This window comes from Oncorhynchus gorbuscha, linkage group LG19, assembly GCF_021184085.1.
Source record: "Oncorhynchus gorbuscha isolate QuinsamMale2020 ecotype Even-year linkage group LG19, OgorEven_v1.0, whole genome shotgun sequence".
Lineage (NCBI taxonomy): Eukaryota > Metazoa > Chordata > Actinopteri > Salmoniformes > Salmonidae > Oncorhynchus > Oncorhynchus gorbuscha.
Window position 1 is genome coordinate 24,095,180 of NC_060191.1, and position 21,194 is coordinate 24,116,373.

General features: G+C 43.2%; 2 protein-coding genes across 2 annotated transcripts in view; both read left to right on the top strand.

Moving 5' to 3' along the window:
- Nucleotides 1-16,381, top strand: part of myom3 (myomesin 3) — a 92,898-nt gene extending 76,517 nt beyond the window's left edge. Inside the window, exons 19-37 of the mRNA XM_046314619.1 lie at nt 1,056-1,182; nt 2,040-2,224; nt 2,354-2,468; nt 2,653-2,809; nt 3,093-3,199; nt 3,284-3,328; nt 3,603-3,739; nt 4,767-4,911; nt 5,256-5,315; nt 7,307-7,374; nt 7,522-7,629; nt 12,067-12,154; nt 12,950-12,988; nt 13,457-13,562; nt 14,508-14,671; nt 14,960-14,996; nt 15,213-15,235; nt 15,353-15,408; nt 15,751-16,381. Of these exons, the coding sequence (XP_046170575.1) occupies nt 1,056-1,182; nt 2,040-2,224; nt 2,354-2,468; nt 2,653-2,809; nt 3,093-3,199; nt 3,284-3,328; nt 3,603-3,739; nt 4,767-4,911; nt 5,256-5,315; nt 7,307-7,374; nt 7,522-7,629; nt 12,067-12,154; nt 12,950-12,988; nt 13,457-13,562; nt 14,508-14,671; nt 14,960-14,996; nt 15,213-15,235; nt 15,353-15,408; nt 15,751-16,017 (2,034 nt within the window). The 3' untranslated portion in view covers nt 16,018-16,381. The remainder of the gene's footprint in view (nt 1-1,055; nt 1,183-2,039; nt 2,225-2,353; nt 2,469-2,652; nt 2,810-3,092; nt 3,200-3,283; nt 3,329-3,602; nt 3,740-4,766; nt 4,912-5,255; nt 5,316-7,306; nt 7,375-7,521; nt 7,630-12,066; nt 12,155-12,949; nt 12,989-13,456; nt 13,563-14,507; nt 14,672-14,959; nt 14,997-15,212; nt 15,236-15,352; nt 15,409-15,750) is intronic.
- Nucleotides 16,382-17,508: 1,127 nt separating this feature from the next.
- Nucleotides 17,509-18,910, top strand: fabp10a (fatty acid binding protein 10a, liver basic). The gene is made up of 4 exons (XM_046314639.1): nt 17,509-17,723; nt 18,028-18,200; nt 18,503-18,592; nt 18,796-18,910. The coding sequence occupies exons 1-4, from the start codon at nt 17,657-17,659 to the stop codon at nt 18,844-18,846; spliced, it is 381 nt and encodes a 126-aa protein (XP_046170595.1). The 5' UTR covers nt 17,509-17,656; the 3' UTR covers nt 18,847-18,910.
- Nucleotides 18,911-21,194: the final 2,284 nt, after the last annotated feature.

Sequence of the window (21,194 nt, forward strand, 5' to 3'; positions counted from 1 at the left end):
CAATGACCTAACACACCTCCAGGTTGTGTAAGGGCTTTTTTTTACCAAGAAGGGGAGTGATGGAGTGTTGCATCAGATGACCTGGCCTCCACAATCCCCTGACCTCAACCAAATTGAGATGGTTTGGGTTGAGTTGGACCGCAGAGGGAAGGAAAAGCAGCCAACAAGTGCTCAACATAAGTGGGAACTCCTTCAACACTATTGGAAAAGCATTCCAGGTGAAGCTGGTTGTGAGAATGCCAAGAGTGTGCAAAGCTATCATCAAGGCAACGGGTGGCTACTTTGTTTAATACTTTTTTGGTTACTACATGATTCCATATGTGTTATTTCATAGTGTTGATGTCTTCACTATTATTCTACAATGTAGAAAATAGTCCAAATAAAATAAAAACCCTTGAATGAGTAGGCGTTCTAAAATGTTTGACCGGTAGTGTACATCAAATCAATGGAGTTGAGTAGAGACGAGAGTGTAAATACGGAAACCCTTACCGTGTACCCATGTTTGTCCTCTGCAGCTCCGTGCCTTTCTTAATTTGCTGAAATCCATCCTTTTTTAACAAAACGTTAATCAAATGCAACCACAGACTGTTTCCTCATCTCGACTGACAGCGTCTCGATGTAGTTGGAGGTACACTCCTTCCGCAGACGTCGCAACCCAACTCCACCGTCATGTCCACATGTGTGCAGTTGAGAAACCAAGCTAAATTAGGACGTGAGAACACAACCTCAGATTTAAGATGAATCTCTGCGAATATGCCCGAGGTAATCCAGCTACTGTGTTGCATTATCTTTAAAAGGGTACCTTTTTTTGTTTTGTCCACGGTTTGTCCATGCAAGAGCTGACGTACTGAAACTCAAAGCTAGCTGACCCTTGTTTTCTCAATGACCAGAGTATTGTTCAGTAGGCACCAAACAGAAAACTTGACCAATAAGAAATGCTCATTTCTGTTGCAAAAAATGTTTTGAAATGTTTTTCCTGGTTGTGTCCTAATGAACACAACCCTGGTTGTAATTTGTGCAGTAACTGTATTCATTTTATGGTGTCTTGTTTACAGGTCTGTAATCTGGATGGGGGGCATTACTATCAGTTCCGTGTTTTTGCTGCCAATGTGGTTGGTGTTGGTAAACCCTCTGAGCCCAGTGAGGCTTTCCTGTGTGAGGAGTGGACCATGCCTGAGCCAGGTGAGGATGATGCAATCATCATGCAAACACACACATTCACTTACGCATGCACATACACACGGATGCACACACATGGTCGCTGTACACACACACACACACTTTTACTCTCTAAAACACACACACATTCACACGTTTGCTCTCTAAAACACACTCTCTCTCTCTCTCTTTCTGTCTCTCTCTACTCACTCTGCCATTCGGTAATGGAGCAGTTCAGTGCACAGCCATGGCCAGCTGTGTTTCTCATATAACACTGCCTGTTGTGATATTCATATTGGAAATGGAGAGAGCCACACACCATTTATCCTACACAGCCCATTAATCCAGCTGAATCCAGCCGGCTCTCCCCGCGTCGTAAATAATTTAAATGCGACTGAAAATCGTTAAGCAAATTAACTACCGTGCACTGGCACTAAGAACGAAGGGGTAGATTAAGCAAAATCACTTTACTTGTTTTTTAAATGTTATTATTATTGTTTGTTCATTTCTTTATGATGGCCTGTTCTGTCACGGACAACTTGGCTGTTTATGGGTGATTATAAACACGGGGAAAAGGATAAATATCAATATTCTCATTTCAAATACTTTATCTCTGCTTAAATAAGCATGCATGTTGCAATGTAACCAATAGAAAATTCCAAAAAGTGCAGACCCTGCCCACCTAGCACTCCAGTCAGGATGAACCAAACACTGATTTCAAATAGTATTTGCACCCAGGTCTGGTTGGTATTTTTCTAACACAGTAGACACTTTTCAATCCATGTACTGTATAGAATGTAAGGCTGTATGGCTTTATCCATGTTTCTCTCTTTGTGTTATGCTAACTATGCTAACTATGCTAACCCCACTCATCCCCCCAGGCTGCCCGTATGACCTGGAATTCAGGGAGGTGAGGCATAACTCTCTGGTCCTCCTATGGGCAGTGCCTCTCTACGAAGGACAGCAAGGACCAATCACAGGGTACCTGGTGGAGCTGAGCGAGGGCGACCAATCACAGAGCTGGACTGCCGTGAATGATGAGCCAATTGCAGATACCTTTTTGAAGGTTGGTGAGATATACTTGGTTTATTGTAATAAGGATATAGATACATTGAAATAGAGTTAATATGTTTTTGTTTTTGATAAAATGATCAAATGTATCAAATATTTCATTTTGGTGTGATTGTGTTCCCAGGTGTCAGGTCTCCAGGCAGGCCGGACCTATCGTCTCAGAGTGTGTGCCTTCAACAAGGCTGGAATGGGCATCCCTTCTCTGCCCTCTGAGCTTATCAGAGCCCAGACTCAACCAGGTGAGTCATTTTAGGGTTTCAATTAGCCTGGTTCAAGGTCTGTTTGTGTTTGACATAACAATGACCATAGGAGTTGGCCAAAGAGCACAAACATGTCTGGGACCAGGCTTGATTTTAGCAATACCAGGTTCCTGATTAATAATATCACCAGAATTACTTTTGATTCATGTTCTTTCTCCATCAGGCACCAGAGACATAGAGATTGGTGTGGACAATGATGGCTTCATCTTCCTGGCCTTTGAGGCCACTGAAATTACGGAGAAGAGCACGTTTGTCTGGTGCAAGAACTACAAAGAGGCCATTGAAGCTGGGAGAGCCAGTGTACTGTGGGAGAACAATAGGTACTGCAATGCTGTATGTGTGTGTGTGGTGTGTGTGTGTGTGTGTGCCATTTATAGAGAAAGAAAAAAGTGACCTGTAGAGTTGAGAGAGGGCATGTAACCCATGAAAGACTTGTTTAATGTTAAGAGGTCACCAAAGGGTCAGACTCAGTGGAGATTCTTCCTCACCTCACACTACAATGCAAAATGTACTCCCTTGTCACTGAGCACTATGGTCCCATTCAGGCCTACTGAGTCCCCTGGTCTGTCCTTTAAGCCTTACTGTCCTTCTGTCCGTCCCCAGGTCCATCCTAACCTTCACAAACGCCACTAAAGAGGACCTGGGCCTGTACACAGCAGAGATGAGTGACAACCCAGACATCTCTTCCAGTTTCACCTTTACCGCGGAAGGTACTTTATACTCCAAGCTAAAGAAGACCTGCGCAAAAGATTGCTGCTCCCTGTAATTCTCCCTCTCTCTCTCTTTTCCCATAGATCTGGACAGACTGACCGAGCTTGGCTGGCACATCTGCCACCCATGTAAGACTTAGTCTCTGTAATCATACAAGTCTCTATCGAGCTAAAACAGTCGATAGTGCTCCTTTTCAAATAGAAACAGGCATAATATATTGTTCAACATCCCAATTTCAACACGCTATTCCCTCAGATGTTTTCTTGGGTAAAAGCCCTATTTTTTTTCAATTCCTGCCTTTGTTGTTGAGCACCCTTCCCGGTGATGATTTTGTTTGCGGAAGCTTGGAGGCCAACCTGAACCCATAACCGCGTCCCTCGTCATTGTTCCCGCCCCCTACAGTGCTAGCCCTGCGCTCCAAGTGGCAGGTGGAGGTGTCAGAGAAAGGGAACGTGCGTCTCTGGATGCAGACTGAGAGCCTGAGCAACGCTGCAGAGCTCCGCCTCATTCTCAACGACAGAGAGATCTCCAGTGCTGCAGTAAGGAGCGCTTCAAAACACAGGCTATGTGTTCCAATCTCAGAACCCAGAACCACATCTTGTGCCTACTGGTCTGTCGGTAGAGTGTGTATGTCTCAAATGAATACTAAAACTAGCTTGGGTGTCAGAATGTTCCTGCTTTAATCGATGGTGCAGTGTTGTATGAATAGGAAGGCGATGACAAGTTGGTTAAAAAATAGAAATAGAAATAGACCGAACCAGGCAAGTTATAGCATGTCTACCGGAGGTGTGCATAAAGCATAAGCTACTGCATTTTGCATAGACACATTTCTTTCTGAATATATGCAGATGGTTATTTGTTCCCGGATGCATTTTCATTTCTAGTGAAAATCTCCATAAATCAACGAAATCTAGATGTGCCACAAAATAGCTAAACGTTTGATAGTTCCCCATTCAAGTTTGCATTAGTAAGAGGTATTGACTGTATAGAAAGAGAAAGTAATCACACAAACAATCACAATAAAACATGTCTACCCTCACCATCATACTTGCAATTTCATGTAAACACAAATCACCTTCATAAAGATTTTCACCAGAATGTGCGTAGCAACATGATAGCAATGTTGATTTGGTATGAAATCAACCTAAAAAAATAAATAACCACAGGTTGGAAGACTACTGTCGGCAGAGGTTGTTGCAACAGATGTGGATTTTCCATGGGGTGAAACTAATATTACACAACTTGCATGTTTTTGGACTCCGTGTCTTGCGCGGGGTTACGAGGTATGGAAAAGGCATGATTGCATCCATGCACGTGTGTCAACACTGCTAAGGGTTTATTGCTAAATGACTACAGATGAGGATTACGTGAATAAACCAAACCCCATTTCCCCCATTTTATCCCCTTGCCTTGATTAGCTCAAATCAACATGCAAGTCACACTTGTAGAAGTTATTGTAGAAACGTGGTTTCTGTGAGGTGCGCGTGCCTGCGTGTGTGTGCACATGTATGTACATACGTGCGCATTCATGTGCTTGTGTGTGTCCTCTCTCTTCTCTCTCCCTAGGCCCACAAGATTAACTTTGACAAGGCCAGTGGGCTGATAGAGATCCTGTTTGACCAGCTGTCTAAGGAGGACGAGGGCTCCTACACAGCCCAGCTCTGCGACGGCCGCGCCAAGAACCAGTTCACCCTGGTGCTCGTGGACGAGAGTGAGTCCATCTGGTCACCCAAACTCATCACCAGGATGTTCATACTACCGAACCGAGCTGAGCTAAACCAAGCTGTGATGAGCTGGCCTGTTTTCGCATCCACCATAGTTGCTGGAAGTGCTGAGCCAGCACAGTTTGCTTCAGATCGGCACAATAGTGTGAAAAGGGCAGCTTACTATTTCTGTGAACTCTAAAGAGCTGTAAATGTTTGGCATGGCCTGATATATAGATTTGTTCCAATCGATTTGGTTATTGCAGTCAATGTTACTGTCTTATTGTTGGTAGTTACTACATATCCTCGGTGTGCCAGTAGGGAAGTGACCCTGTGGTTGTCTCTTTGACAGAGTTCCGTCAGACACTGGCTCAGTCCATAGCCAACAGAATGGACTACAAGAGAAAGTCAGGTGAGTGTTCCCCTATTGGCCCCTAGTTCACCCCTGACCTCCGGGCTGGATCCAGTGCTTACTTTTGTAAATCGGGAGGTCCTGGAACACAGAGTGAGTGCAGGAGGGGTGGGGGTGGGGGGGGGGGGGGTATCCGAGGGGGCTCTGAGGTACCGGAATACATTGAGAAAAGAAGTGTCAAACACAAAGTGTCAGCGCAGCAGACAGAGTAAACAGTCAAGTAGCCTACTGTCTACGGTGGTGAAACGGACAGCACTCTCTGCAGCAGGCCCACATACTGGAGTATAGCTGCGGGGCTGACACAAGTCTGAATTTCTTATAGCCTCATTTTCCAGACGTTATATGTACAGCGACCTTTTTAGACGACACCGCAGAACACATTGTGCATTGTGCACACATGCTCAGCTGTGGGGCTGACACGACCAGCATTTCATATCATTTTCAACACATCAAATGTAGCAGTTGAACAAATATCACAATATTGGAATATAACTTCAAATAAGATAAATCCGTGTAGGCTACAGCAGAACACACACATGAGATATATAGGCCTCCCTGTGTGAAGCACCTATTCAGATTACCTTCACAGTACTGAACAAGTTTGTAAAGGGAAAAAAATGTCCTACCTTAGTTTTCAGAACCTCCCACAATGACTCTCCCCATGTTATGTCCATTGAACCCCTAAGAGCCCATTTCTTGCTCAAAGCCATGAGCGGGCCTGTGGCTGGGACAATTAGCTTCCTTCTAAGGATTTTCTGAAGACTCTGGCTGTAGTGTCTATTACTCATTTTGAGTGTTAAATATTTATATGTTTTTAATTTAACTTTGATTTAACTAGGCAAGTCAGTTAAGAACAAATTATTATTTACAATGATGGCCTAACCCGGACGACGCTGGGCGAATTGTGCATCGCCCTATGGGGACTCCCAATCACGGCCGAGTGTGGACCAGGGTCTGTAGTGAGACCTCTAGCACTGAGATGGAGTGCCTTAGACCGCTGCGCCACTCGGGAGCCCTAAACTATTACCTGGGTATCCTCTTTAGCCCTGTCTACAAGGCTTGCTGCCACCAGATGTGCCTTGGTTCGGGCATGTTCAAAAACCTTTTTTTCAGAGGACTTTTTTACGTCGTAAGCATAGGATGTTAAATTATTGTACATCCCACCCACTCTTTTGCTAGTTTCATCACTGCCAGTGATTTCTAGGCCCCAAGTTCCCCACCTTTTTTCATGTTGTACAGCCCAACTTTTAATTCTACATGACAAGCCAGGGGTTATATGTTTGATTGTTGTTGAACTGCAAATTGCACCTGCTCTGAGCACTTCGTCGGTGGATGCACTGCCCCCTCCCCCCCCCCAGTCTCACTCTCCTGCTGAGTCTGACTCGCTAGTAGGCCTACAAGCTAGTGGAGGTGCCGGTGGTGATGCTGAACTGGTGGGATTACCAGCGCTGCTAGCTAAGGCATTGGCATCAGGAACGATAGTTCTCTGGCTCGTTCTGGGTTCGATTCACCGTCTTTTTCTGGATTTTTGGACTTGAAAAAATGACGTCAAACTCCATTGCCTTTTCTTTTCCATTTTTTTATGTGGCCTCCCACGATTCAAATTCAGTAGGAAGACGACCAACCTAGGCTATGTAACGTGATTACATAGGGACCTCTTCACCAGCTGACCACCACTACCAAGACCTGTGTCAAGATCAGTTACTTACCCCACAAATAGATGGCGGAACGAACCAAGTCAAATCTGAGAGGTGCCGGATCCGGCTGTCCAAAGTCCATGTGGGATGTGTTTTTATTTACTGCCAACAGTGGATAAAGATCCGATTTCTGCGTAAAATGCTCCTGTCAAATAGGCAGCTATAACTTTAGAACATAATATATAATGCTGACACACCAGAATATGGCGGGCTTCATTGATTGACTGCCAGCAAAGACAGCCGCTGTATCTCTGGTCCAGTGGACGCAGTTAATCATTCGCTCTGTCTTTCAAGGACCCTATTTCCTGGAGTTTTTGTCATGGACCGTGACAGAGGACTGTGAGTTTATAATCAAATGCAAGGTAATTTAGGAATATCTAATATGTTGTTATCTTTGTTCTTAAATAATCACATGGATTCTGGATTCTGATATGCATGTGTGTCGTTATGAATGTATTCCGTGAACAGTGTTACTGTGTGATTAGAATCATCTGTCTTTCTGGGTCCAGGTGACCAACGTAAGCAAGGATACGACTCTGAAGTGGTTCAAGGACGGCGTGGAGACTCCAGCTGTGTATGACCAGCAGACTGGAGTCAGCACCATGACTGTGCAACAGGTACACCATACCACATCCAGTCCTCATGGGGCTGGTTTCCTGAACCCAGATTAAAATTAATCCTGGACTAAAACACACTTTCAATGGAGATTCTCTTTTGTGAATGTTTTTAATCCAGGACTAGGCTGAATCTGGTTCCAGGGAACTAGCCCATAATGTCACATGTTACTTTGATCAACCCCACTATTTAGCGCACAACTGGATATTTGACCTGGTGACCTTCCGGCTACAGATCCGCCTCTTTAACTATTAAGCTCCTAACCACCTAATTTTTGCAGCATAGTAATGTACACTACAGTTCAAAAGGTTTGGGGTCACTTAGAAATGTCCTTGTTTTTGAAAGAAAAGCACTTTTTTTCTCTATTAAGATAACATCAAATTGATCAGAAATACAGTGTAGACATTGTTAATGTTGTAAATGACTATTGTAGCTGTAAACGGCTGACATTTAATGGAATATCTACATAGGTGTACAGAGGCCCATTATCAGCAACCATCACTCCTGTGTTCCAATGGCACGTCGTGTTAGCTAATCCAAGTTTATCTTTAAGGCTAATTGATCATTAGAAAACCCTTTTGCAATTATGTTAGCACAGCTGAAAACGGATGTTCTGATTAAAGAAGCAATGCAACTGGCCTTCTTTAGACTAGTTGAGTATCTGGAGCATCAGCATTTGTGGGTTTCAATTAGAGGCTCAAAATGGCCAGAAGCAAAGAACTTCTTCTGAAACTCGTCAGTGTCAGAGTCGTGTGTGTAGGTGGCAGGGAAGTCACGCGCAGGAGGGTCAAACGGAGTGTAAATGGAGGCTTTTAATGAATGCCCAATTAACATGCTCCAAACACTAATATGTACATACATAAATAAACATGGGTACGAGGACCCGTCGCGCACCTATACAACCATAAAATAACACTGACATAAAACAATCTCTGACAAAGACATGAGGGGAAACAGAGGGTTACGACTTTGGCAGAAGTCGTGACAGTCAGTCTATTCTTGTTCTGAGAAATGAAGAATGAGAATGCTATTCCATGCGAGAAATTGCCAAGAAACTGAAGATCTCATACAACGCTGTACGAGATCTACCTCAATCAGCCCGACTAACCGGTGCCTGTATGTAGCCTTGCTACTGTTATAGTCTCGCTACTGTATATAGCCTTGCTACTGTTATAGTCTCACTACTGTATGTAGCCTCGCTACTGTTATAGTCTCACTACTGTATGTAGCCTCGCTACTGTTATAGTCTCACTACTGTATATAGCCTTGCTACTGTTATAGTCTCACTACTGTATGTAGCCTCGCTACTGTTATAGTCTCACTACTGTATATAGCCTTGCTACTGTTATAGTCTCACTACTGTATATAGCCTCGCTACTGTTATAGTCTCACTACTGTATATAGCCTTGCTACTGTTATAGTCTCACTACTGTATATAGCCTCGCTACTGTTATAGTCTCACTACTGTATATAGCCTTGCTACTGTTATAGTCTCACTACTGTATATAGCCTCGCTACTGTTATAGTCTCACTACTGTATATAGCCTTGCTACTGTTATAGTCTCACTACTGTATGTAGCCTCGCTACTGTTATAGTCTCACTACTGTATGTAGCCTCGCTACTGTTATAGTCTCACTACTGTATGTAGCCTCGCTACTGTTATAGTCTCACTACTGTTATAGCCTCGCTACTGTTATAGTCTCACTACTGTATATAGCCTCGCTACTGTTATAGTCTCACTACTGTTATAGCCTCGCTACTGTTATAGTCTCACTACTGTATGTAGCCTCGCTACTGTTATAGTCTCACTACTGTTATAGCCTCGCTACTGTTATAGTCTCACTACTGTATGTAGCCTCGCTACTGTTATAGTCTCACTACTGTATGTAGCCTCGCTACTGTTATAGTCTCACTACTGTTATAGTCTCACTACTGTTATAGCCTCGCTACTGTTATAGTCTCACTACTGTTATAGCCTCGCTACTGTTATAGTCTCACTACTGTATGTAGCCTCGCTACTGTTATAGTCTCACTACTGTTATAGCCTCGCTACTGTTATAGTCTCACTACTGTATGTAGCCTCGCTACTGTTATAGTCTCACTACTGTTATAGCCTCGCTACTGTTATAGTCTCACTACTGTTATAGCCTCGCTACTGTTATAGTCTCACTACTGTTATAGCCTCGCTACTGTTATAGTCTCACTACTGTATGTAGCCTCGCTACTGTTATAGTCTCACTACTGTTATAGCCTCGCTACTGTTATAGTCTCACTACTGTTATAGCCTCGCTACTGTTATAGTCTCACTACTGTTATAGCCTCGCTACTGTTATAGTCTCACTACTGTATGTAGCCTCGCTACTGTTATAGTCTCACTACTGTTATAGCCTCGCTACTGTTATAGTCTCACTACTGTATGTAGCCTCGCTACTGTTATAGTCTCACTACTGTATGTAGCCTCGCTACTGTTATAGTCTCACTACTGTATGTAGCCTCGCTACTGTTATAGTCTCACTACTGTTATTGCCTCGCTACTGTTATAGTCTCACTACTGTATATAGCCTCGCTACTGTTATAGCCTCGCTACTGTTATAGTCTCACTACTGTTATAGTCTCACTACTGTTATAGTCTCACTACTGTTATAGCCTCGCTACTGTTATAGTCTCACTACTGTATATAGCCTCGCTACTGTTATAGTCTCACTACTGTTATAGTCTCACTACTGTTATAGCCTCGCTACTGTTATAGTCTCACTACTGTATATAGCCTCGCTACTGTTATAGTCTCACTACTGTTATAGCCTCGCCACTGTTATAGTCTCACTACTGTATGTAGCCTCGCTACTGTTATTTTTCACTGTCTTTTCACTGTTGTTTATATTTTTTACTATTGTTCACCTAATACCTTTTTTGTACTGTTGGTTAGAGCCTGAGAGTAAGAATTTCACTGTAAGGTCTACACCTGCTGTATTCGCCGCACGTGACAAATAAGATTTGATTTGACTCCTCCCTTCACAGAACAGCACAAACTGCCTCTCGCCAGAATAGAAAGAGGAGTGGGAGGCCCCAGTGCACAACTGAGCAAGAGGACAAGTACATTAGTGTCTAGTTTGAGAAACAGATGCCTCACAAGTCCTCAACTGGCAGGTCCATTAAATAGTACCCACAAACACCAGTCTCAACGTCAACAATGAAGAGGCGACTCTGGGATGCTGGCCTTCTAGGCAGAGTTCCTCTGTCCAGTGTCTGTGTTCTTTTACCCATCTTAATCTTTTATTTTAATCGGCCAGTCTGAGATATGGCTTTTTCTTTGCAACTCTGCCCAGCATCCCGGAGTCGCCACTTCACTGTTGACGTTGAGACAAGTGTTTTGCAGGTATTATTTAATGCTCAGTCCCCTCCTGTACTCCCTGCTCACTCATGACTGCACGGCCAGGCACAACTCCAACACCATCATTAAGTTAAGATTTGGCATGGGTCCTCCGATTCTCAAAAGGTTCTACAACTGCACCATTGAGAGCATCCTGACAGGTTGCATCACTGCCTGGTATGGCAACTGCTCAGCTTCCGACCACAAGGCACTACAGAGGGTAGTGCGTACGGCCCAGTACATCACTGGGGCCACGCTTCCTGCCATCCAGGACCTATATACGAGGCCGTGTCAGAGGAAGGCCCTAAAAATAGTCCGACTCCAGCCCCCCCTAGTCATAGACTGTTCTCTCTGCTACCACATGACAAGCGGTACCAGAGCACCAAGTCTAGGTCCAAGAGGCTTCTAAAAAGCTTCTACCCCCAATCCATAAGACTCCGGAACATCTAATCAAATGGCTACCCAGACTATTTGCCCCCCCCCCCCCCTCCCCTTTTACGCAGCTGCTGCTCTCTGTTATTATCTATGCATAGTCACTTTAATAACTCTTCTACATTACCTCAATTACCTCGACTAACTGGTGCCCCCACACATTGTCTCTGTACCAGTACCCCCTGTATATTGTCTCGCTATTGTTATTTTACTGCTGCTCTTGAACTACTTGTTATTTTTATTTCTTATTCTTGTTTGTATTTTTCTAACTGCTTTGTTGGTTAAGGGCTTGTAAGTAAGCATTTCACTGTAAGGTGAAAGTACAATTTGATTTGATCAGTGATCATCACACACACACAGAATGTGTCAGAGTGTCTCTACAGTATGAGTGTTTATAGATCATTGCATGATTACCCACCGGGCACACACTGGTTGAATCAACGTTGCTTCCACGTCATTTCAATGAAATTACGGTGAACCAATGTGGAATTGACGTCTGTGCCCTGTGGGTAGGATTGTCTGTGTACAGAAAGTCAAATGTGTTTTGGGTATTCTCAAACCCTGTGTGTATGTGCGTGCTGACGTGCCTGTGTGTGTGTCATAATGATTGACTGTTTTCTCTCTGGTGAATCTCAGGTGACTAAGAAGGAGGCAGGCCACTACAAAGCCGTGGCGTCTGATGATAGAGGACAGGATGTCAGCACACTGGAGTTACTAGATGAAGGTGAGACGTCATGGCACTGTCATGGACAACCACAGACATGGGCCCATGTTTGTAAAGCAATCAGTTTTGCTTCGTAGAGCCTAATGAATATGATGACTTGGACTGGGGGGGGGGGGCTGATCCTAGATCAGCACTAGTACTCTGGGAAGCTTTGTGAATACGGGCCCCCGGTCTAGCCGAAATATCAGGGAAATGTTAGTCTCTCAAGTTAGATTGTTATGAGGCAATTTCAAAGTGCATTATTGTTATGTCTCATGATTATTCTGAAGATGCAGAAACTGAGACTGCACATAGTGTAATATTATGCATAGAGGTTAATGAACATTATAAACTGGGTGTTTTGAGCTCTGAATGCTGATTGGCTGAAAGCCATAGAATACCAGACCATTTATCACAGGTATGACAAAAAAATACTTCTTACTGTTGGTAACCAGTTTATAATAGCAATAAGGCACCTTGGGTGTTTGTGGTATATGGCCAATATCCCACTGCTAATGACTGTATCCAGGCGTTCATAGAATGTCCTATATGGACTTTGGTCAGCCGGATGGGAGACACTTTTGTTGACTCTTGTTGGCCCCGGCAGGAACACTGTAGACCAATCACAGCGCTTAGAGACCCAGCCCAGAGGTCAGAGGTGAACCAGGGGCCAATAGGGGAACACTCACGCGTTGCATCATTGATAAGAACAGCCCTTAGCTGTGGTATATTTGCCATGTACCACACCTCCACAGACCTTATCGCTTAAATAGAGCCCAATGTCTGGATATATAATTATTCTGCCTTTATTTACAGAGTATGACAAGCTCCTACAACTCCTGAGCAAACAGTGTGGTAAGTTCAGCATGGATTTCCTAATACTATTATGCCAACATTTCAGTACCGAAACAGGAGTGACTTCTCAAGCATTCTTATGAACAATTTTTGGATGGGAACAACGAAGTCATTAAATGATGAAAGATCGGCCCCCTTTTTTCAATTTTCACCTAAAAAAACCAAATCTAACTGCCTGTAACTCAGGCCCTGAAGCAAGGATATGTATTTTCTTGGTACCATTTGAAAGGAAACACTTTGAATGTTGTGGAAATGTGAAAGGAATGTAGGAGAATATAACACATTAGATCTGGTAAAAGATAATAAAGAAAAAAACAAACCTTATTTCGTATTTTTTGTACCGTCTTTCAAATGCAAGAAAAAGGCCATACTGAGCCGGCCCTGTCAACTGTCAATATCCCAACAATGACATCCTGTCACAGAGTATCATCTCTCTGAATTTGACTTTTTCCTCTCTCTGTGGCACAGCGCTGTCTGCAGGCCCAGTGAGGATTCAATGCACTGCTATGGGCTTCAAGCTCTACTGCTCTCTCAAGTACTATATCAGCTACATGAAGACCAGCTGGCACTTCAAGTGAGTTCCCTGGCCTGGCCTCTGTACTCTGCCCTGCCACACGGGCTGTGCTCCAGGCCTACTGTATCCACTTTGTCTACATTATACAGTCAGCCTATGCTATACAGAGTAGGGTGAAGTTGCCCCTAGGCACTGAGCTTGGGTCAGTTTAGCATTTTCCCCGCTAATTGTTAAGGTTTGGATTGGGGGAGGGGAAGTTGATCCTAAATCTGTGTCTAAGGGAAACATCATACAGGGAGCAGGGACTGGACTTTTATCGCCACCTGCTGGCAGATTTTATGGTTAGCACCAACCACCAACCCTGGTTCTACAGAGTTACGGAGCAGGCAGGCTTTTGTTCTAATCCAGCATTAACACACCTGATTCAACTAATAGACTAATCATTAAGACTTTGATTAGTTGAATCAGCTGTGTTGATGCCTGTCTGGAGCAAGAGCCTGCACATCCTGTACCTCTCCATTACCAGAGCTGATGACAACCCAACACGGAAAAAACACATGAATTTCACCTGAACACAGGTGGATTGTTCCAAAAACACGTTTTCATGTGATCTTATGTGAAGTTAATGTGACAACATGTAACTCAACATGTGATAACACGAAACTACACATGTGAAATCGTGATTTTTCACATGTGATTTTTCTGTAAGGGCACTGCTGTAGCAACATGGTTTGTTGTCTAATTTTAACTCAGAGTTGCTTTAGCATTTGTGTTTTTCTTCACAGCTTCCTTAGTGAGACAGTCTGAGCCCTTAATCCCAAATCCATCTCATCTCACCAGTTTGAAAAAAGACCAAACGTAAAGGCTTTTTACAAACAAACTGAACAAGTAAAGCCCTCAGACATAAATAGTCATGGCCTTGTATGGAAGTATCTTTTGTTTGGATTTTAGAAAAACAATATTCTATTCAATTGTATTACCATATTCTATTTCATTGTGTACCAGGGAGAGTAGGATTGACCAGTTGGAGAGGTGTAAGCCTGGCAGCAGTATGCAGAAGCTGTGGGTCGAGGTCTTTGCGCCCACGGAGAACGATAAGGGGAAGTACACTCTGGAGATGTTTGATGGTCAAGAAAAGCACACCCGCTCACTAGACCTATCTGGACAAGGTTAGTCTGACCGGTCTGATTCACTCAAAAAGCAGTATCGTCTCAAAGCAGTTAAACGAAATAGGCTTCATACAGGGGTTTTACTGCTTCAGATTCATGTCAATGTCTTCAGAGCTGGAATGTAAACTTCCGAGTTGGACTATTATTACTCAATTATAATTCAATGTGTCTGCAATCTTGATCTACATTCACATCTTTCGAGACAGGCAGTTAATGAATATTACACTCTTCATAAATACTTTTACAGTAATCTATATTGAATTATCTCTCTCTTTCTCTCTTCAAAAGCCTTTGCTGATGCTCTGTTGGAATACCAGAGATTGAAGTAAGTGCAGTACCATATCGATTGTGCGTTCCCAGCATGGCTTGCAGTGGTAAACACTAACACAAACAATTGCAGGTACTATTTTCAATCACTATTCTCACATGGGCAAACAGAAAACGGTTCTATATGCAATATTGATGAGTTGACATATAGTATGGAAATTAAACCATTTGCAAATGTATTTACCAGTTTTTATCCTTGCTTTTTGCTACAAAGGCAAGTGGCGGTTGCTGAGAAAAGTGAGTAGCCTACTCTTTCATTATTTCTTAATAATTGCATTTTCTGTACACTGGAATGATTGAATGAGCTTCCTGTGGATGATTAAAAGGGAGTAAATGTCCTTCTCATTGCTTTAGATCGGGCCAGGGTGACCAAGGGGCTACCAGATGTGGTGGCTATCATGGAGAATAAGGTAGGCTAACTTTGGGATATAATACTGTCCTATTACGTGGTTACCATGTTCACCAGTACTTCATTATCCTTTATGTCCAATTTGTGTGATTGTACTGTTAGACCAACGAGTAGAAGTGCTGATCTAGACAAGTTTAGCCTTTTAGCCTTTTAGATCATAATGAATACAATTAAATGGACAAGGGGGACTGATCTTAGATCAGCATCTTCTCCAATACGTATTTCTTTTTAAATAACCTTACCTGCCCATGTCAACAGTGATAAGTGATATTTGGTCATTTTTCCTATTTACATTGACTGTTGTGAATCATGTCATCTTTATTTTTCCCTCTCTCCTCCTCAGTCTCTGTGCCTGACCTGCTTCACTGATGGTGACCCTGCCCCAGAGATGTTCTGGCTGAGGAACGACAAAGGCATCGTCTCGGGGGGCCAGTTCAACATCGCCAACGAGAATAAGTGCAGCACTCTGACTGTAAACAACGTGACTAGCGAGGACACGGGCAACTACAGCATCTTTGTGCGCAACCAGTACGGCACTCAGACGGTCAACGTGACCGTGAGCGTGTACAAGCACGGCGAGAAGCCTCCGCCCGATGCAGTGGAGATGTAAGGAAGGAAGGCGTGTTGGTTTTGTTGCCCTAAGAGAGGATTCCAACTGGGCACAGACGTCAATTCAATGTCTTTTCCACGCTGGTTCCACATGATATGGAAACCACGTTGATTCGACCAGTGTGTGCCCAGAGGGTTGTGTTTGTATGGTGGTTCAGCCAGTTAGTTTTCATGGGGTTCAATTAGTTAGTGAGGAGTGAAATATAAGAAGCAGTTCATATTTCTGGCATTGGGCTGTAGCAATGACTAAGAAGTTACATGTGCAAGAGGGAATGCGGTCAATTTGTGGCCCAGTCAAAACTGCAACAGCCTGTATTCTTGTGTCATTATACTACCAATAAATATCCCAAGAGTGTCAGCTATAATTTTATGATGTCGCCCCTTTCTTTCTGGAGCAATTAAATAATAGGACCCGTGAGCAGGGACGAGAAAGCTCGGAAGTAGGATTCGTTGGCCAAGGCGAGCACGATAAATGTTCATTCCATGTCTTGACAGCAGCAGACTTGATCTGAATTCCAATTATCTCCCATGTTGTACTTCACTAGACGTGTCATGTTAGTCATTGCACATGGAGCAGATTACAGAGGTGCAACGACACGTCAAGTGCGTTTTTTTCCACATCAACCTAATTCATGCTTTGACCTCCGTGTAATGAGGCAGCAATCTCGCTCATTCAGAGTCTGCACCTGCCGCTTAAGTAGGTCTATTAGCCTGTTAGCTCTCCGCATACCGTATTTGTCATATCATGCGTCTCTGCAATCGCTTGTGTGCTGCTAATACAAGTCATTTGATCTTGGTGGCTTGACACGGTTTCATTCACCTCAACATGCTTCTGATGTTGTTATTGTCTGAGATGTCTGCCAGAGGGATTCGTCATTCAATGATTATTAGAAACAATTATTATGCGAGCAAAGAGTAGCTAAGACATGTCTTCTGAACTGATAGACAAGCTTTTGTCCAAGGTGTCATTCACCCATCGCCTGGTTAAACAGTGGAGTAGATAGTTTTTTTTTTAGGAAGATTCCACAGGACATCAGACCTGGGTTCGAATACTATTCAAACAGTTTCAGAGTTTGCTTTAGCCTGCCCGGAGTGCCATATGGTCTGGTTTGCACTTTTGCAACGATTTTACCGCTTCCATTGTACTAGGCACGCTCGATAAAGCCCAGCTAAAGTATTCAAAATGATTTCATACAGCAATTTAACCCAGGTCTGCATTTAGGACAGTAATTGCAAGAAGGGCTCCCCCGAAACAAACTTGAGATCTGCGTGTCAGAAGTTTCAGAATCTATTGGGATGAGTAAAACCCATGCATATGTCATTTTATGACTATACGATAGCACAGCTCGGACATAACGTACTCTTCCCCATCCCAAGACAACTGGAAGTTGGGGTCATGCCAGACAGAGATGTAAGTGAACTCTGGGTTGTTCAAACAATGAGGAACATTACTTCAGAGGCTGTGTTACTGATTAGACACAGAGGCACAGAGCGGAGCCCCTTCTACCTGCTGATATAAGTAGCTGTGGGGGACACAGTGCCGTTTCTACATTTGTGTTGAGCTTCGCACAGCTGCCTCAGGCTCCTATTGCCCATTTTGGTGAAGGAGGAGAAACCGGACCGGTACAGACACAGACGACATGGCCTTCAGTGGAACGTGGCAGGTGTATGCTCAGGAGAACTACGAGGAGTTCCTCAGGGCCATCTGTGAGTTTCCTAAAGATTCATTACATTGCACCTATAGGGTTGTTTTAGGGCTGAATCTGAAATGTATGTGCTTGATTCCTCGTGTCCTCTTTCTCAAAACTCATTGGAGGCTAGAAGATTAATGGTACCTCCCCTCTGACCTTCTCATCTAATGAGTTTTGAAAAGGAGAGAGGATGTAAGGAATCAAGGAAATACAATAGATTCGACTATAGATTCCCAACTATGACCCAAAATGAAAAGGTAGGGTTTGCCTCCATGGGTCCAATCCTAAGCTAATGAGTCAACCTCCTGCCCATCCATCAGCACTCCCAGAAGACGTTATCAAGCTGGCCAAAGACATCAAGCCCGTGACTGAGATCCAGCAGAACGGCAATGACTTCGTCATCACCTCCAAAACTCCTGGCAAGTCCATCACTAACTCCTTCACCATCGGCAAAGAGGCTGACATCACCACCATGGATGGCAAGAAGCTCAAGGTAGGCAATCCCAATTTACCTGTCTGTGGTGAATCTATACATATGAAAGTATTGATTGATTCACTGACATATTGTTAAATCGACAGGTTTCATCTTTGAATTGAAGTCCAGCAATGCTTGGTAGTTTAAAAGTTCTGTCTTATGGATGTTCTGTCTTATGAGGGAGGGGGGGTCAAGACGATCGTCTTGTATCTGCAGTTAGTGTTATGTCTTGTCCAGTCTTCCAAGTTTCTTAGCTCATCTGTCGTCACTCGTTATTGCTACACATTACTGATCGCCTCTCTCTTCTCTGGCCCCTACAGTGCACGGTCAGACTGGCGGGAGGGAAGCTGATGTGCAACACAGACAAATTCACACACATCCAGGAGCTCAAAGGCGGAGAGATGGTTGAGGTAATTTGACCTAATGTTGGTAACACTGAAGAATAACACACTACACATCTGTCAGTACAGTGTGTCAAATATCAGCATATACAGTTGTGACATATGGGGCACAGGTCAAACAAGCTGGGTATTTCTACCTTAGGTGGTTTTATTTGTATAATAGTGACCTGACCACAGTAACTAGACACTTTTCACTACCTCCCCCATTTCAGACGCTGACGGTGGGCTCTACGTCACTCATCAGGAGGAGCAAAAAGTTGTAAACCTGGAATGGTAGCAGGCAGGGGGCAGTCCTTGGCTATTTAAATAAACTTGCTTGACGTAAAACGTGTGGTTTATTACGTGTGCTGTGAACATGCTGCTGTGCATCATCTAATACACAGTAAACACTGATTGGATAACAGAAAAGTATTCAATCTACACTAACGGTCAAAAGACCAACTACTCATTCAAGGGTTTTTCTTGCTTTTCACAATTTTCTACATTGTAGAATAATAGTGAAGACATCAACACTATGAAATAACACATATAGAATCATGTAGTAACCAAAGAAGTGTTAAACAAATACAAATCTATTTTATATTTGAGATTCTTCAAATAGCCACCCTTTGCGATATTACTGCACGGGTTGGAACTAGAAGCACAAGCATTTCGCTACATTCGCATTAACATCTGCTTACCATGTGTATGAGACCAATACAATTTTATTTGATTTTATTTGCCTTGATGACAGCTTTGCACACTCTTGGCATTCTCTCAACCAGCTTCGACTGGATTGCTTTTCCAACAGTCTTGAAGGAGTTCCCGCATATACTGAGCACTTGTTGGCTGCTTTTCCTTCACTCTGCAGTCCAACTCATCCCAAATCACCTCAATTTGATTGAGTTTTGGGGATTGTGGAGGCCAGGTCATCTGATTCAGCACTTCATCCCTCTCTTTCTTGGTCAAATAGCACTTACACAGCCTGGAGGTGTGTTGGGTCATTGTCCTGTTGAAAACCAAATGATTGTTCCACTAAGCACAAACCAGATGGGATGGTTTATCGCTACAGAATGCTGTGGTAGCCATGCTGATTAGGTGTGCCTTTGAATTGTAAATAAATCACAGTGTCACCAGCAAACAACCCCAAGCCACCTCTTCCTCCATGCTTTACAGTGGGAAATACCTATGGGGAGATCATCTGTTCACCAAATGATTGTTCCACTAAGCACGAACCAGATGGGATGGTTTATCGCTACAGAATGCTGTGGTAGCCATGCTGATTAAGTGTGCCTTTGAATTGTAAATAAATCAGTGTCACCAGCAAACAACCCCAAGCCACCTCTTCCTCCATGCTTTACAGTGGGAAATACCTATGGGGAGATCATCTGTTCACCCACACCGCATCTCACATAGACACAGCGGTTGGAACCAAAAATCTCTAATTCGGACTCCAGACCAAAGGACAAATTTCCAGCGGTCTAATGTCCATTGCTGGTGTTTCTTGGCCCAAGCAAGTCTCTTCTTCTTATTGGTTTCCTTTAGTGGTGGTTTCTTTGCAGCAATTCGACCATGAAGGTCTGATTCACATAGACTCCTCTGAACAGTTGATGTTGAGAGGAGTCTGTTACATTTATTTGGGCTGCAATTGCTGAGGCTGATAACTCTAATTAACTTTTCAGCAGAGGTAACACTGTGTCTTCCATTCCTGTTGCGGTCCTCATGAGAGCCAGTTTCATCATAGCACTTGATGGTTCTTGATACTGCACTTGAAGAATCTTCAAGAAAATGTTCCGTATTAACTGACCTTCATGTCTTAAAGTAATGATAGACTGCCGTTTCCCTTTGCTTATTTGAGCTGTTCTTACCATAATATGGACTTGGTCTTTTACCAAATTAGGGATATCTTCTGTATACCCCCCTACCTTGTCACAACACAAATGATTGACTCAAACGCATTAAGGAAAGAAATTCCACAAATGAACTTTTAAGAAGGCACATCTGTTAATAGATATGCATTCCAGGTGACTACCTCATGAAGCTGGTTGAGAGATTGCCAAGTGTGTCATCAAGGCAAAGCTATCATCAAGCGGTGGCAATTTGAAGAATATCAAATATAAAGTATATTTAAATTTGATTAACACTTTTTTGGTTACTACTTTTTTCATAGTTTTCATGTCTTCACTAATATTCTACAATGTAGAAATAGTAAAAAGAAAGAAAAACCCTTGAATGACTAGTTGTTCTAAAACTTTTGACCGATAGTGTAGATTTCACATATGATTCAAAATACACAGTCTATAATTTCACAGTGCTCTTTCAAGTCGGGTACATAAACTCATTTTACATTGCAAAACAAACCACTGAATCGCTAATGCATAATTTACATTCAAGATGTACAACTAAAATAAAAACCTGTATCCTGATTCAAATGAATGTATGTACAGGTGCTAATCTACGGATTTCAAATGACTGGGAATACAGATATGCATCTGTTGGTTACAGACCTTTTAAAAAAAAAAGGTAGGGGTCGTGGATCAGAAAACTAGTCAGTATCTGGTGTGACCACCATTTTCCATAAATGTTGTCACACTCCTTTTCAATGGCTGTGCGAAGTTGGTGGATATTGGCG